General features: G+C 43.1%; 3 protein-coding genes across 3 annotated transcripts; 1 reads left to right on the forward strand and 2 right to left on the reverse strand.

Annotated features, from left to right (window-relative positions):
• On the reverse strand, positions 5,566–6,960 carry LOC8059339. Its single transcript, XM_002450906.2, has 2 exons — positions 6,596–6,960; positions 5,566–6,384 (listed from the first exon to the last, which is right to left on the reverse strand). The coding sequence occupies exons 1-2, from the start codon at positions 6,923–6,925 to the stop codon at positions 5,824–5,826; spliced, it is 891 nt and encodes a 296-aa protein (XP_002450951.2). The 5' UTR covers positions 6,926–6,960; the 3' UTR covers positions 5,566–5,823.
• On the reverse strand, positions 7,033–7,933 carry LOC110435527. The gene is made up of 2 exons (XM_021461155.1): positions 7,674–7,933; positions 7,033–7,597 (listed from the first exon to the last, which is right to left on the reverse strand). The coding sequence occupies exons 1-2, from the start codon at positions 7,843–7,845 to the stop codon at positions 7,158–7,160; spliced, it is 612 nt and encodes a 203-aa protein (XP_021316830.1). The 5' UTR covers positions 7,846–7,933; the 3' UTR covers positions 7,033–7,157.
• Positions 12,344–13,864, forward strand: LOC8058607 (cytochrome P450 89A2). Its single transcript, XM_002449638.1, has one exon. It carries the CDS (start codon positions 12,344–12,346, stop codon positions 13,862–13,864), a length of 1,521 nt encoding a protein of 506 aa, XP_002449683.1.

Here is a 16,918-nt window from a genome sequence, read left to right on the forward strand (position 1 = left end):
TTCTTAAGTGACAATGAAGGTGATGTTTGTAGCATGTATTGTAGCTTACCCTACCTATGATCTTGTAGCTAATTCCTAATTATCCTTACAGTTGCAGATATGCATAATAGTACCAAAAAGAGGAGGAAAGGAGGTAGGAGAGCCACTAGAATGGATGATATATTATTAAAGGAACATGGCAGCATCCCTAAAATTAAAATAGAACTAAATAACGAAGGGCAGCCTATTGGAGAAAATTATAGGCGGCTTTCTTGTTGTATTGGAGTTCAAACACGAAAAATGTTGCCAGTTGGGTGCTCTGATTGGAGGCTTGTGGATGTTGAACTGAAAAAAGCGCTTTGGACTGACATAAAGGTACTAAACTTTCCTAGTTTTGCTAGCTGGTGGTGTCCAAGGTACTGCCGCTTCCAATACAATTCTTCACAAATTGTTTTTTCTTGACTTTCTAGAAACGATTTGATATAGATGATAAAGCCATGGACTGGGTTATATCTAGTGCTGGAGCAAAATGGAAGCAATATAAGGCAAAACTTAAGCAACAAATTTATGATGAAACATTGACTGATGAGGAAATGAAGAACTTACATGGTCATAGAATAGATCCTCATGAATTGGGTGCTCTTCTCAAAATTTGGAGGTCTCCTGAGTCTCAAGTAAGGATTAATTGATATGAATCTGTTTTTTGTTTTTTCCAGTTACTTGCCAATTGGGCTAGTTTTTCAATATACATGCACATATAATGTAACACTTCTTATCATAGGCTCTGACGGCAAGAGGAAAAGACAATCGTGCAAAGCTGAAGTTTCTTCATACATCAGGCAGTGTGAGCTATGCTTCTACTGCACATAAACTGGTATGGAAATATATCATTGTCATCTCAGTTGAATTGATCATTCTTGGGGCCTTTTGGTTTGTGCAAATTACCAACTTGTAGGGTAAGCAACTTGGACGCCCTCCTCGAAGAGATGAAGTGTATATAAAAACACATACAAGAAAAAATGGAGTGCCTTTAAGTGCTGCAGCATCAACAATTGTAAGTTTTTGTGATTTTAGAAAGACATGAAAACTTGCCTTATAGTCATCTAGAATGACAGTCATGGGCTACATTTTATATACATGTCGACTCTGAATTTTCTCTCTTTTCAGCATGGCGTGCATTAGCTTTTTCTTCATAAAAATCATCTTGGAGCCTGTTAAGTTATCATGATTGTTGCCTGCTCATGTATTAGTTCAGACATGTATTAACTTATCCCTTTTTATCAACTATTGAGTCTATTATTTAGCTAAATTTTTTTGGTGCAAGTAGCTATATTAATTTTCCACGAATTATAAATAGAACAGCTTGTTAGGCTGCTGCTTGTTAACATTAATCGATATAAATCTGGATGTTCTTAGAATTAGAATCATTACTTGTATTCATATCATTCCCTAGATTTTTTAGAAGAAATAAAAGACATAGAGATTCCAGATGTTTTTTCACACTACAAGTAAAAAGGCACATGGTAGGCCGCTTATGATTTTGATGCTGTAGTGTACCTTTCAATAGTAAAACAAGTGGCTACAATATCACATCTGAGCATTGTACATCTATTATTCTTTCTAGGGTGAGCTGAAAGAAATTGTTCAAGTCTATCCGGAGCTGATGGATAAGACAATCCAACAAGGAGATGCTTTTTCTGTTGTTTGTGGAGTAAAGGAGCCAAAGGGGCGAGTCCGTTGTTTGGGTTTGGGACCAACTCCTCAAGATATTGGTACCTCTGGAGTTAAGAAGTACACATCGACAAGGTTCCAAATACAAGTTTTGGCACGTCAACAAGTGGAATCTGAAAATCTATTGCTACGACAACGTGTCTTGGAAATGGAACAAAAGGACGAGCAAAGGAAGGCGCTAGAATCTGCAAATGTCGAAACAATCTCACAACATGGTTCTAACTCAAGACAACAAATGGTAAGTTACATCAAAATGCCTTTTCACAGCATGGTTCTAGTATACAAATCTAAATTTTCAGCATATACTAATATGATCTTCCTATGCTTGATGTAGAGCCCAAGATATGAAGAAGTTGGTGAGGCGAATCAGCATGTTCAAGGTGAAGAAGATGAGTATGCAGAGGAAGACAACTATGATAAGGAACCTAATAATGAGGCCAATCAGCAAGCTACAACCCCTACAGCCTCGCCTGCCATGAATATTACATCACCAAGGAATGATGGACAGCGCTTTTCACATGATGCACTTGTAATATTCTTAACCTCTCATGCAGATTTTATACTTGCAAATTAATAGCTAATGAACCTAGCATTTATCTATTTCTCATAAGTTTATAATCTACTTCAGGCTGGAAATGAGGTCATCTTATTTGCCATGTCCAGTAATGACAAAGTGGCCAAGGCAACTATTGTTTCAGTTAATCCAAACAATAAGCTAGATGGTGTGGCTCTTGGAACCAAATTTTGTGAAGTTATTGTGGATGTTGTAATCCAACGTGAAGCATTAGTGCCACGCCCTTATGCTGAAATCAAGACTATAGGGGATGCTCTAAAGATGCCGCTTACCTGGCCATTTAATCGGGTAATGTTCACTTGATTCTATTCTTTTTTTGATATGGGGTGAGTAATATCTACAGTTTCTAACTATGATACTTGTGACAGCTGAAGGCTTGCCGTCAACAACCAAGATCTCAGGGGGTTGCTGGTTCTTCTCAGAGATCTTCTCAAGGTGCAGCAGGAGACACTAGGCGAAGCTAGCTTGTTGGCAGGAAGGGTGCAGCAGGATCTTCTCAAGATGCTATCTTTGATTGCTTTTGGTCTACAATCTGGTAGTTTTAGGTTGTGGACTTAGTTTGTGGACTCGAACCTGATGGTCATAATATTGGATCACTTTTGGATGATAACTTAGCTAGATTATGCATTCAACTACTATATATATGCATGCTTGTATGTTGACTTTATGTCAAGAAGCTTAAGCTAGTGACATGATTATATATGTACTCATTTGATATAGATGAATGAGAATATGATTGATTTGTCCATTTGTGTATGTCATTCAATATTGTATTCGTTCTGAACGTGGTCTAGTTGTAAATATATGTGGAGTTTTTTTCTTATTTAATTGATCTCAATGGACTAGCAGTTGCTAAAAGTTATTACTGCGATGGACTATCCGTTGCTAAAACTACAAATAGCATGTCCGTTGCTAAATTCTGGGGCGATGGACGGTCAGTCGCTAAAGATAAAGTCCGTCGCTGTATACCTACAACGACGGCTTCAACAGCATCTGCTAGGGTCCGTTGCTATAACTTTTAGCAACGGACTGTCTATTGCTGTACACCCCTTGCAACAACTTCAAGTCAGTCGCTGATTAATGGTTGTGGTGTAGTGCGTGGACACTACAATTGCATGGGATAGTTGATTTTTAATTATATATGATAGTGAGTTCTTAGTTGGACAGCTTGCATGTTGAGAGATTAGATCGTGGAGTTTAGCTAACTAGGAGTATAAAATTGGCATGGCTAGTGAACACTACCGGACTCTAGTGCCAAAGGCCCAAATACACTCGGCGAAGCTTTTATCAAGCGTCACACTCAGCAAAGACCGCACGGAAAATCTTTCGCACAGAAAGTTTTTCATTAGCAAAGCGGTTCTTTGTTGAGTGCTCTTTTTCAGGCACTTAGCAAAGCCTTTGATTGAAACAAAAAAAAACATAAAAAATCAAAAAAAAAGGGAAGCCCCCAACAGCTAGCGTCCGCATGATGGTGATGAAGTCATAGTCGTGACATTTTTCATGCAAAATACACTGTTGGTGGGATTTGAACCCGTAACCTCCCTATCTTACATCTCCCTTCCGAATCATTGCACCACACAATCAATTGTGTCTATATGGCATTTCGGTTCCTCATATATTATATCAAACCACATGTAAATTAATTATTTCAGGCAAATCAAAAATTGACAACTATAAAGTTTTATAACTTTTCGAAATCTATAATTTTGATTTAGGGAGTTTCTCCATCTGAGGTCGTTTATAAAATTTGAATTTCAAATTTGAGAAATTCAAAAGTAGTTTTTGTATCACAAGATAATTTCAAATCAAAAAGTTATTAACTTTAAAGTTTAGTAACTTTTTAAGATCTATAAAGTTTAATTAGGAAGTTTTTCTATCTGAGGTCATTTGAAAATTTCGTATTTTTAAATTTTCAAATAAACACACAATTTTGCATGACACGATGAACTCAAATGAAAAAGTTTATCAGCTACAAAATTTCATAACTTCTCAAGATCTACAAAGTTTATTTTGGTTGTTTGGTCATTTATTCATCTGACATGGTGATTCCAATATTTTTCACAAAACTTATATATCTCTTATAGTTTCTAAGCTACAAGAGATATATGTAAAATTTATAAATAAATTTATTTTTACTTTATCATATAAAGAAAATAACAAACATAAAGATTCTAGATCTTGAGAAGTTATATAACTTTGTAGTTGAAAATTTTTTGATTTTATTTATTTAGGGTTTCAAAATTCAATTTGAAAATTTCTTTGCTGGATGTTTTTTTTTACACTCGCTTCTTTCTTCTTTGCTGAGGTGCCCGAACCATTTGACACTCGTAAAAGAGCCCAATTCCGGTAATGGGAGCAACCTTTGACCAAAATTCATTGATCTTTACCTACGGGATTACTGAAGTATTTCTTCCAACGAATGGTCCAGACACATTCATCTGATTATGAACTGTATTTGTTGAAAATATCTGTGCATAGGGGTGCAAAAATAGAATAATTTCAGCAGTTATACAAATAAAACTATATGGAGAAAACAATAATCGATCCGCAGCCCTAAACTATGGACAAAATCACAGGAACATGGTAAGTACCCCGAATTCATTTGTGTCTCCAAATGGAACAAAAAGGCGGCACAAATGATGGTTAGAGACAGTCTTAGTTGCTTTGTAATAAATGGGATTTGTAGCCTTAAATATAATCATCATAAGAGCAAGTAAAATAAGGGGTTATAGTGGTCTGTATGCTGACGTGAAAGAGAGAGAAGAAAAGAGACAAAAGAAGCTGGTTTATAGTCAAGTTATACACAAGAACTAAAAATTCTGTGAGACAGATAAGAAGGCTACTGAAAACTTATATAATTTGACTAGCAATTCTCACTGAAACTTTTCCTAATCGCTAATCCTACCGTGTGTTTGGTTCTGGGTTCATTGGGTTGGAGCCACTCCAACCCACGTTTTGGGGATGGCTCCAACCCTTGCTTTGTTTGGTTGCGAGAATGGATTGGAATCGTTCTGTGTTTGGTTGGAGGAATGAGCTGGGGTGGGATCCATCCCATTTTCTGTTTGGATGGATGGATTCGAACAGAACCTGGATATAGTCACCTATGGACTGAAATGGTGAGGTTACCCTCATCAATGTATGATAATTCTCACAAATATAAACAGCACACCGATCAAGTGATGACACATGGTAATTTTATCACAAACTCGAAACATTTGAGCAACCAACATATAATTTGTGCTCAACACATAGCAATATTTTCCATGCTTGCACCATGCATCAAGGAACAACGCAACAAATAATATAACCACATAAAAAGTCTTGCCATATTAGCAATAAAAGTCTTAGGCCATATCCATAGGTACATTACACATAGCAATATCAAGTCTGATGCTTGCACAATGCATCAAGTTCAAGTCTTACACAATATATAGCAAGTTCAAGACGTCCACATAGCAAGGTACAAGCATACTTAGACCACAAATATAAAGTTCTATGTGGTACTAACAAAAGAACCATCCCAAGCATCCAACTTACCCTTACTGCCTAGGATAGTTGTCTGCAATGTGCTTTGCAACCCAATTGAATTTATGTTCAAAAGACAAGGAGTTGAAAGCTCTAGCTATGTGAGGATGTTGGACTAAGTAGGAATGGTAGAAGGATAAGTGAGTCTCATTGAAACTACCCTTAAAAGCCATCACGTTGTCATACAAATCAGCCGGCACATCATTGTCTGCTTTCCCTGCTACCTTTATCGCCTTGGCTAACTTGGTACTTCCCCATTTAATTGGAGCCACCAATGGATCATGGTCAGGCCTGGCCCTCTTCTTGCCCTTGTCCCTCTTGTTAGGATTGGTGGCCTTGGTAGCCGATGAAGTTGCAGCATTGTCTTGCTGAGTTGCACCTATACCACTACCACTTTGTACCTCCATCCTCTGCACCTCGTTGTCCCAGTCATCTGTACTTTCTTCCTGTGTACCTAGAGGTACACTTGAGTCCTTTGCAAACCTGCCGGTAGCCATGGTACTTCCAAATATTGTGTGCATCTCCTCAAGGTGTTGAATAGGCTTGTTTAGGAAATCAGCATCAGCCTTGTGATCCTAGAATAGAGGAATAATTCAGCTGCTATATGTTTGAGCAATAATAATTCAGCAACTATGTTTCTAATAATTCAGCAACTATGTTTCTAATAATTCAGCAGCTATGTTTCTAATAATTCAGCAGCTATATTTGACAAATAATAATTCAGTAGCTATGTTTGACAAATAATATTCAGCAACTATGTTTGAGCACTAATAATTCAACAAATACCTTAATATGGCTGTTGTAGTGCTCATCATCAAGAGTTATAGTGAAGGTATCTTCATCCCAACCAGCAGCACTCAAACCACGAAGGTCACAGACTTTTCGAAACTTCTTTTGCCATGTCTTAAGGTGATTCTTAACCTGCTCACCACTGCGCACAATGCCAAATTTCTCTTGGAGAGCCTTTGCACATCCATTGTAGTGAACCATCTTGAAGGTGGATGAAGTCTTGGTGCCATTAACCACTAAATTGGCAAGGTACTCGAGCATGTAGCCTGACCAAGTTGAAGTCCAAGTAGCATGTCCACCGGTCCCTGAACTGCCTTCTGGTTCCATTCTTCTACAAAAATAAACAATGCAATATATGTCCTCAAATATTAATCCTAAAAAATGTAACAAATAATGCCAACAAATATTAATCCTCACTTGCTGTCCTCAAATAATAATGCCAACAAGAAGCAATCAATTATTTGTAACAAATATGTCCTCAAATACAATTTCAGCCGTCAAATACAAAGATTACATTGTCCAAACAAATGAAATACAACACAAATTACATTGACCAACACTAGTTTCCATGGCTTAGACGATCTGCCCACATTTGGTCAGCCAAGCCTTCCCTAAAAGCTAGCATAATGGCATTCTCACTTGCTGTCCCAGCATATGTGGTATGCTGGGTGTCCTCATCGTTGTCACTTGGGACATTGAACTCATCACTCCCATCTTCAATCACCCAATTATGAATAATGCAGCAAGCAACAACAATATCAACTTGAGTTTCATAAGGAAAAAATGGAGAGGCATCGTCAAGAACTTTGAATCTCCTTTTCAGTGCCCCAAATGCTTGCTCAACTATTATTCTCAATGAGCAGTGCCTACGGTTGAACAATTCCTTCTCATTTTGCACCGGATTACTCCCCCATTCATTCAAGTGGTATCGTACACCCCGAAAAGGGGGTAAAAATCCTGGTTTCGCTCCATATCCAGCATCAACTAGATAATATTTACCTATCATATGATGCCTAGTTAGGTTACATCTCAATGAAGACCAAATTTATGTACAAGACATAGGTTAATCTATTACCTTGTGGCACACGAAGGCCACCCTCACGTGATAAAGCATCACGTAAAACTAGTGCATCATGTGCTGTCCCCTCCCATCCGGCCAACACATAGGTGAACTTTTGGTCAAAATCTACGGCTGCCAGTACATTTTGAGTACAATGCTTGTATCTACCACGAAAAGCATGCTGCATTTCCTTTGGAATAGTGGCTCTAATATCTGTACCATCAAGTGCTCCTATACAATCCTATGTGATGTACAAAGAAGTCAAGATTAGGTCAATTAGGTTTGGCAAAAAATATATTTAGAATATGACATAAGGTTGACGACCGGGGCCTACATGTTTTTTTTTCTTTTGATTTGATTCCAACTTTCCAAGGCGTGAAGGGTAATAATCTAGCGTGCCTTTTCGATTTGCACCCCATTTCTGTCCTTCTTTAGGCGCATGTGTCTTGCAATCCTCTGGAACTCCCACTACCCGCTGTGTGCTTTGCTCCGCATGGCTACAGTTGCTCCACTTGGCTATAGTTGGGGCAACAATTGGACTGAGCTTCCAGAGAAGCTCCTTTTTTTTCCGTGTGATTTTATAAAATATTTTTGAACTCCAAAAATTTGTAAGCATATACGTCTATGGCCTTGTTTAGTTCCGAAATTTTTTCGAATTTCGACACTGTAGCATTTTTTTTATTTGACAAATATTATTCAATCATGGACTAATTAGGCTCAAAAAAATCATCTCGTGATTTACAGACAAACTATGTAATTAGTTTTTATTTTTATTTATATCTAATGCTTCGTGCATGTGCTCCAAGATTTGATGTGACGGAGAATCTTAAAAAGTTTTTGGTTTTCAAGTGAACTAAACAAGCCTATGACGGGGAGTATCATAATTTGAAAGCAGAAATAAACGAAATTAAAATCATGGTTGGGACCTGGGAGGATCTCATTCACATGTCGAAGACTAATTGATTAATTATTAATGATCAAAGACACGTGTCACGTGATGTCCGAGCGACCAACCAAAGTAGCCTACGCTCTCCATTTCTAGCCGCGACCTAGAGTAAAATAAGGTACCACGTCATCTCACTCTCGCTAGCACATGGCGAGCTTACCCGATCGAGCTAGCCTTTGCTCAACCACCGACATGTCCACCATCGCAAATCTGGAAAATCTTTTTTGGTGGCCTGCAAAGCAAGATCACGATGATTAGAGCTTTTCCCCCCTTTTTTGTTCAACGCGTGTTTGTCCGTACTTGCCTTGTGAGCATTATGCAAAATTGATTTGTAGCAACACATTTGTATTTTTAGAGTGTGTTTGGGACTGCTCTACAAACTCCACTGTAGAGCAGCTCCATCTGACATCTTTTTTTCTCGAACTGAGTGCGTGGAACTGAAACCATTTGGCTAAAAAACATAGAGCGGAGCTAAAAAAACATGGAGCAGAGCTGTCCTAAACACCCCCTTAATAGTAGACGAGGCTCTCTGCCCAATACCGTGTTTCTAAAAATAGTTTTTTAAAAAGTCCTCATCTAGAATTCTATTTTTAAAGAGTCGTATTTACAGCCCCTTCTAATATAAATCTTTTTTTAGAAATAACTGGTATTTTCAGCTGTATCTAATGATGTCTTATTTTTACAGGCGGTTGAATCTAGAGCTTACCATGAAAATGATTTGTTGATACATGCAATATAATAAAATTTATAATTTTTTAAACAAAATTAGATCAAGATATCAGATATACAACTTTGTAGTGGATTACTTTTTCATTTGAATTTAGGTTCATTCCATTTGAATTTCTAACATTTTGAAATTCAATTTTTTGTATTGGTCGAACAACCTCGTATGGAGAAATCACCATAAAGTTAAGATCTCAAAAGGATCTATAACTTTTTTTACGTAAGGCCTACCAACCAAGCAGTTGACAACTTTTTATTTGAGATCATCTTTTATCCCGAAATTCGGTTTGAAGTCCTCACAGTTTAAAATTCAAATTTGTGGAAAGGTCTCAGATGAAGAAACAACTAAAATAAAAGTTGTAGACCAGCTCCATAATATTATAGTTGACAATTTTTATATTTATATAATTTATCCAGAGGAAATTTTGTTTGAATTTATCACATTTTTAAACTTCAAAATTTTAAACAATCTTGGATAGGAAAGTAACACTACTATACAAATGATTTTGCAAGACGGTGCTTAAATATTAATCAAGGCAATCACAGAATTTGGCTGCCTCCAAAACTACCAGACGATTAACGGAGGTAGGCGTTTTCATTTATGAAGGCAGTCAAAAAATTGACCACCTCCTAAAATAGATTTACAAAGGAGACAGTCAAAAAAGTTGTTCGTCTCGTAAAATCTAGTTACGGAGGGCAGTCAAAAAATGACTGCCACCTAAAATAGATTTACAATGGAGGTCATCCTAAAACGTCAGCCTTTATAGATCTATTTTAGGAGGCGAGCACACTATAACACCCCCCCTCCAAGCATACGGTCCCAGCCTAGCCCAATATCCCACTCACACTATATATACTTAGACTTAGGGTTTCATTCTCCATCCTCTCTCTCAAGCTCTTAGCTCCCCCCCTCTCTCTCTCTCTACTTGATGGTGTACACCTCTCTCTCCCTTACTCGCCCTAATCTTTCTCTGTTCGATGCCAACCTCTCTCTCCCTCTCTCTGTGGCGCAGGGGGCAGCACCCACCAGTCATGGCGATGTGTTGGGTGTAGGGCCACGATAGCGATGCGCAGGGTCTAGATCTACGTGGCAGCTTGCCCCCATTCCCCACCTCCATCTCCTAGCGTGGAGGCCACGACGTGCTGGGCATTGGGCGGCGGTAGCGGCTCGTGGGCGTAGATCTAGGCAGTGGTATAGCCCTGGCTCCCTCCCTCCTCGCCTCCGATGCAGCGGGCATGGCGTGCTAGGCGAGAGGGCACGACAATGGCTCACAGGCCTAGATTTGGGCGATGGTGTAGTCATAGCTCCCTCCTCCCTCTCCTTTGGTGCAGTGGCCGCGATGTCCTACGTGTGGGGTGGTGGTAGTAGCTCGCGGGCCCGGATCAAGGCGCCGATGCAGCCCCGACTCGCTCCTCCCTCTCCTTCGGCACAGTGGTTGTGATGTGCTAGGAGTGCGGCGGCGATAGCGACTCGCGAGACCGGATCAGGGCAGCGGCACGGCCCTTGCTCCCTCCTCCCTCTTGTCCAGCATGGCAGAGGCGTGGCCCCTAGTCCCCTTCCCCCTTTCCTCTAGCGCGATGCACGGCCCCCGGCCCCCTCATCCTCCCAACAGCACTCATGGGGCCCATCTCCCTCCTCTCGGTGACGCTCGTGGCTCTGCGGCGATGGTGCCCTAGCTGCCTCCTCATGGTGTTGCTCGTGACACTGGGGCGGTAGATCTAGGTGAGCGGGTCGACGACGGCGACGTGAGGCCTAGATCTAGGACTGTGCATAGTCCATATCTAGCTCTGTTTGGGCTTTTTCTTATTTATTTATTTATTTATTTTAATTGATTTATGGATACTAGCAAAGCAATCCTCTCCATCAATCCATATTTACCGTGACCTTTGATTGGTTGCGGCTGCAATGCCCATCTTCAAAAATTGAAAACGTCTACCTCCGTTAAGATTTATGTAGTAGTGCAACTAAAACAAAAGTTAGAGTACTCTATGATATCTACAACTTTTCAGTTGAAATCTTATTCATTTAAATCTAGTTAGGGTTCAAAATGTTCATTCCAAAATTCAATAAAGTAAATTTGTCAAAAATATATACTACAAATTTGTTCAAAATCCAAATATTAATTTCAACACTCCATCCCAAAAAAACTTGATATTTTAGTTTTGTCATGAGTTAAACTATTTTTAGTTTGACCAAATATATATAGAAATTTGTTAACCTTTACGACACCAAATAGGTATATTATATAAATATGTTGAATAAAGAATCCATTTATACTTATTTGGTAATATAAACATTAATATTTTAGTGCATAAATTTGATCAAACTTCAGATAGTGTGAATTAGAACAAACTAAAACGTAAGTTTTTTGTGACAGGTAGTACAATAGAAATGTATCTACCCCAAGTTACAGTTGACTTTGAGGTGCAATGATTAGGAAATGCCCACGCGCTTATTCATGCAAAAAAAAAATCAGGTGACTTTTGACGTGTGACGATTAGACTATCAAATTAAAAATTTATTATTTTCAAGACTTGATTTGTGATTTCTGCAAAAAAAAATACAAATTTTAGATGCAGCTAGATTAGAAGGCATCCAACAAATCGATTTCCAGAAATGGTTGGACTATACGCCTTTACAAATATTTTAGCTAGTAGTGTCATATATTCAATCTACACCCACCGTTCCAAAATAAATGTTATTCTCTCTTGTTTAGTAGTTAAACTTTGACCAAATATATATATAATATTAATATTTACAATACATAATTAGTATTATTAAATATGTCATTGAATCTATTTCATAACAAACTTATTTGAAAATGCAAATATTTCTAATATTTTCTATAAATCTAGTTAAATTTAAGAAATTTGAGCAGCACGAATAGTTATATATATATTTAGGATCTTTCAATTTGCACACATGAGACGGGACTACCTTACCTAGTGCACTGCTGCATTCACTCGAGTACATAATTAACGCAAGTAGCCAGAGACGACCTATCGATCGAGAGCCATGGAAGAAATGACGCAGTGGCTTCCGGTTGCCGTGGCCGTGCTCGTCCTCCTCGCCGCAGCCGCCACTCACCTGCGCAGCAGCAGCAGCAGGCACTGCGCAGGCAACACCCGCCGCACCGTGCCAGTCCCGGTCCCGGCAACAATCGAGGTCAGAGACCCCGAGGCCGCCCGGCGCATGATCGTCGACCACGCCGACACCTTCTCCGACCACCCCGCCGTGCCCTTCCCCGTGGACCTGGACGCCGGCCACCCCAAGACGACCAGCATCAACAGCGCGCCCTACGGCCCGCTCTGGCGCGCGCTCCGCTGCAACCTCACCGCCGGCGTCCTCCACCCTTCGCGCCTCGCCCACCTCGCGCCGCTCCAGCGCGACGCCGTCGAGTCCCTCGTCGCGGACCTCGCCGCCCGGGGCCGAGGAGGAGCGGGCCGTGCTCGTGATGAGGTCGTCGCCGTCCGCGACGCCCTGTACACCGCCGTGTTCAAGGTTGTGGCGCGCATGTGCTTCGGCGACGACGGCATCGGCGAGCGCGACGTTCGCGCCATGCAGCGCACGCTGCGCGAGTTCTTCCACTCCGGCGTGGACGCCAGGCGCCTGGCGAGCTCGAGGCTGGCGAGGCTCCTGCACTGGAGGCAGTGGCGATACCTGGTCGGCACGCGCGGCCGCCTGGCCGAGGTCTTCGTCCCTGCCATCGCGGCGCGACGTCGTCGTCTCCGGCGTAGCGACGGCGGCGGTGTCCGCTCATACGTTGACACGCTCCTCGACCTTCGCGTACCCGACGACGACGACGACGAAGATGGCGAACCGTCGTCCGGCTCCGGTGGCAGCGCCCGGCGGCGCGCGCTTAGGGACGACGAGATGGTGAGGCTCGTCTGGGAGTTCCTGGGAGCCGGCACGGAGACGGTGGTGGCGTGCGTCGAGTGGACGCTCGCGCGCCTCGTCGCGCACCCGGAGGTCCAGGAGAAGCTCCACCGCGAGCTCAGCGCCGGCGACCAGCGGAGCCTCCAAGACTTGCCGTACCTGCGCGCCGTCATCCTCGAGAGCCTGCGGCTGCACCCGCCGGTGCCATTCATCTTGCGCGACGTCGTCGGCCTACCTGAGGGCGCGGCGGCGGCGGCGGCGGCGGTTGGGAAAGCAGTCGCACTCCCACCGCGCAACGGCGCACCGGTGCGCTTCGTGTTCATGGCAGAGGACATCGGGAGGGACCCCAAGGCGTGGACGGACGCCGAGGAGTTCAGGCCGGAGCGGTTCGTCGGCGGCGGCGAAGGGGAGGACGTGAGCCCTATTCCAGGGCGCAAGCAGATCAGGATGATGCCGTTCGGAGCCGGGCGCAGGCACTGCCCCGGCGCGGGGCTTGCGGTGATTCAAGCCAAGTGCTTCGTGGCCGCGCTCGTGCGCGAGTTCGAGTGGGCGCCGCCGGCGAGAGGAGGCGGCGGCGTTGACCACACGCCCACCAACGCGCTGTTCTTGAAGGTGATGGCGTCGCCGCTTCGAGCGCGCATCGTGCCACGCCGGTCTTAGTCGTTGTTGGTGTGGAATAATCATGCGATTTGAGATTCATGCATTAATTGGAGTTCTCAAATGATAGCCGTTTCGGTAATTCGGTTCGATCTATCTACCCCATTTTGCGTAGGGTACGTTCGGTAGTGATTAATTTTTTTAATTACACAGTACAACGCAGACACTCAACACATACGCACACTCACTCCTATGAACACACGTACGCAAATCCTACCCCTATGAGCACCTTCGAAGGACTGAGCCGGCAAATCTTGAAGTTCACGAAGTCACCACAGGCGCCTCGCTGTCGACGGGCACGTCGCCTACCACTTAATGCATAGCGCCGGAAAATCCTGGAATAAATCCAGAATAAAGTGCCGCACCCAGGATTTGAACCCTGGGTGGGAGCCCCCCAACCAATTTCTCTTCAAGATACTGTTGACACCGTTTTTGCGCACGTGTCCATGATTGGTAAAATGTAGGTTGGCAAGATAAGACGGCAGTGCTTGATCGACAGAGTTGCCGATGAGGATGAGTTGCCGATGGAAGGATGGTTGAACGTGACCAAGTCCATAAGTGGTGATGCGTTTGTGCCGATGGCTATGACAAGAAAGTCTGCCGATGATACGGAGGGGGAGCCTGGAAGTTGCCGATCGGCTTGTGGGGGTGTTCTAGTTTGTCACGTGAGGATAGTTTTGCGTTTTCCTTAGTTATTTAGATCGTTTTGCATACGGATTCTGTTTAATTTGGAATTCGAGTTCTAGTCGTGTCTCGTTGTAGCTCTTTGAGCAGGGTATAAATGTAGACCCTAGGGCTTTGTAAAAAACGAATCAATCAATCAATCAAACACCAGTTTTTACTCATATTCTAGCATCTATATTCGACGACTTCGTCATACCTTTTTCCTTTCATTACGAGTTCTTAGGAATTCGTCGACTTAAGCTCGGCGTGTTCTCAAGTTCCGTGTGAATACCTCTTGGCCGTGGCATCCGGGCGCATCGCTGTTGTCGGGACCAAAGTATTCAAGTTACCACCTTTGCCGATAGTAAGGTCAAATCGGCTGGCACGCCTTAACGTTTGAATCGGGTATTAGCCCTTTGTGTTTGCAGATCCGCTTTTGCATCAACACATCTTTTGGCACGCCTAGTGGGACCAGATTCAAAGTCAAGATCAACATGTCGAATACTGAGTTCGACTTGGAGAACGTTATCCCCGTGACAGAAGATAGCCTCAAAGACGAGCAGAAGCAAGCTATTGCTAAAGCCATGGAGGATTACAAGCAGCAATGCCTGAGATCCTTCAGCATAAACAGGAGCGGCGAGGTGATCCAGAAGGATGCGCTGCCGATGCTTCGGCATGTTACTTTTGAAGCCAATCCTGGTAAACTTCAAGAGATCGTCGATAGTGCTATCAACCGTGCCTTGATCAACCAAGCTGGTGTGCTGTCCAATACGGTTTTCAATGCCGTGGCCAGAACTTTCAAGGAAGGACAATTGCCACCAGATTATGTGGGCCCCTCTCACCATCAGCCAGGGTCACCAGTAGTCACAGCTCCATCGGCTGCTACAGCCGCTGCGGGCACGGAAATTCCTGTTCCTCCAAGCACGTTAGGAGTCACTAATGCACGATCTACGCCGACGACAAATCCACTGACTTCAGATAGGCAGATTAAACTCGCTACAGATCTGTTGGCATCGGCAATGTCGGGATCGATTCCTCCTCCTAACTGGTGGGGTTATGGTATGCCTCTAGAATTAACGCCGGGTACATCACAGACGACTGATGTGAGAGGCAAGGCTACTATGACATCGGCACCCCCAAGCATGCCGATGAATCAGAGTCCCCAGTATACTACAACTACTACTGCTAGACCTTACACTGGGAATTCTCAAGCTCCGACGTTCCAGATGCCTAATACATCGGCAGACTCAATGCTGATGCAACAGAGGTTTGTGACTCAGCCAGGGTACATCAATTCAATGATGATGCCCAATTTCCAGTCATCGGCAGGATCTATGCCGATGAATGCTAATTGTGGATGGCTTGGGCAGCAAGTCTTTCCGGAAACGCCCCAACCGAATCATCAGGCTACAGGGTTCCAGCAAAGCCAGATCTACCCCGGGTTCCAGAACCAAGGGGCAGTCAATCAGCCGATGAATCACGGACAACAGATCGCTGGTCAGCAATTTGGAGGTCAACATCTAGGAGGCCAGCAGATCGGCGGACCGCAGATCGGCGCACAACGGCTCGGTGGTCCGCAGATTGGGGGACAAATTATTAATCCAATGTTCTATGTAGATCGCGCATCGCACCGACACGTGGAAGCTTACCAGCAGGCGTCAGATCCGCAACCACCTCATCGGCAAGATGCCGATGCTTATTGGGCCGATAAGATTGCTGAAGTAATGAGAGATCAATTTGGGATAAAACCCAAAGTCAACACTTACTCTTATCGGACACCGTATCCTCCCGCATATGATTTAATCCCGCTTCCAAATCGGTACAAGGTACCGAATTTTACTAAGTTTTCTAGGCAGGATGATACGTCAACCATGGAACACGTCAACAGGTTCATCATCCAATGCGGGGAAGCTGGTAACAGGGACGAGTTAAGGGTTCGCTTATTCTCGTCATCATTGTCTGGATCGGCTTTCACCTGGTTTATGTCATTACCTCCCAATTCAGTGATTATTTGGGCCGATTTGGAGAAACAATTCCACAAATACTTCTTTTCTGGGGGTCCATGAGAAGAAGATAACCGATTTGGTCAAATTGAGGCAACGCAATGATGAATCGGTTGAAGGTTTTGTGCAGAGGATACGGGAAGTCAAGAACAAATGCTATAGCCTGGTTCTGGATGATCGGCAGCTAGCCGATTTGGCTTTCCAGGGCCTGTTGCCGCACACAAAGGACAAGTATGCATCTCAGGAGTTTGAAAGCTTAAGTCATTTGGTGCAGAGGATTTCTGATCAGGATATCAAACCTTTCGAGCCCAAGAGAGCATGAAACAAGAAGGTGTCCTTTGTTGATGAAGCAGCAAGCTCAGATTCTGATGAAGAACCGGTCATCGGCTTG

This window comes from Sorghum bicolor, chromosome 5, assembly GCF_000003195.3.
Source record: "Sorghum bicolor cultivar BTx623 chromosome 5, Sorghum_bicolor_NCBIv3, whole genome shotgun sequence".
Taxonomy (NCBI): Eukaryota; Viridiplantae; Streptophyta; class Magnoliopsida; order Poales; family Poaceae; genus Sorghum; species Sorghum bicolor.

Coding starts and splice junctions, on each gene's coding strand:
- LOC8059339 (XM_002450906.2), bottom strand. CDS start 6,925: ATGGAACCAGAAGGCAGTTCAGGGACCGGTGGACATGCTACTTGGACT. Junction 6,385..6,595: donor ACTACAACAGCCATATTAAG/GTATTTGTTGAA, acceptor CCTCTATTCTAG/GATCACAAGGCTGATGCTGA.
- LOC8058607 (XM_002449638.1), top strand. CDS start 12,344: ATGGAAGAAATGACGCAGTGGCTTCCGGTTGCCGTGGCCGTGCTCGTC.
- LOC110435527 (XM_021461155.1), bottom strand. CDS start 7,845: ATGCAGCATGCTTTTCGTGGTAGATACAAGCATTGTACTCAAAATGTA. Junction 7,598..7,673: donor TGGCCTTCGTGTGCCACAAG/GTAATAGATTAA, acceptor ATCATATGATAG/GTAAATATTATCTAGTTGAT.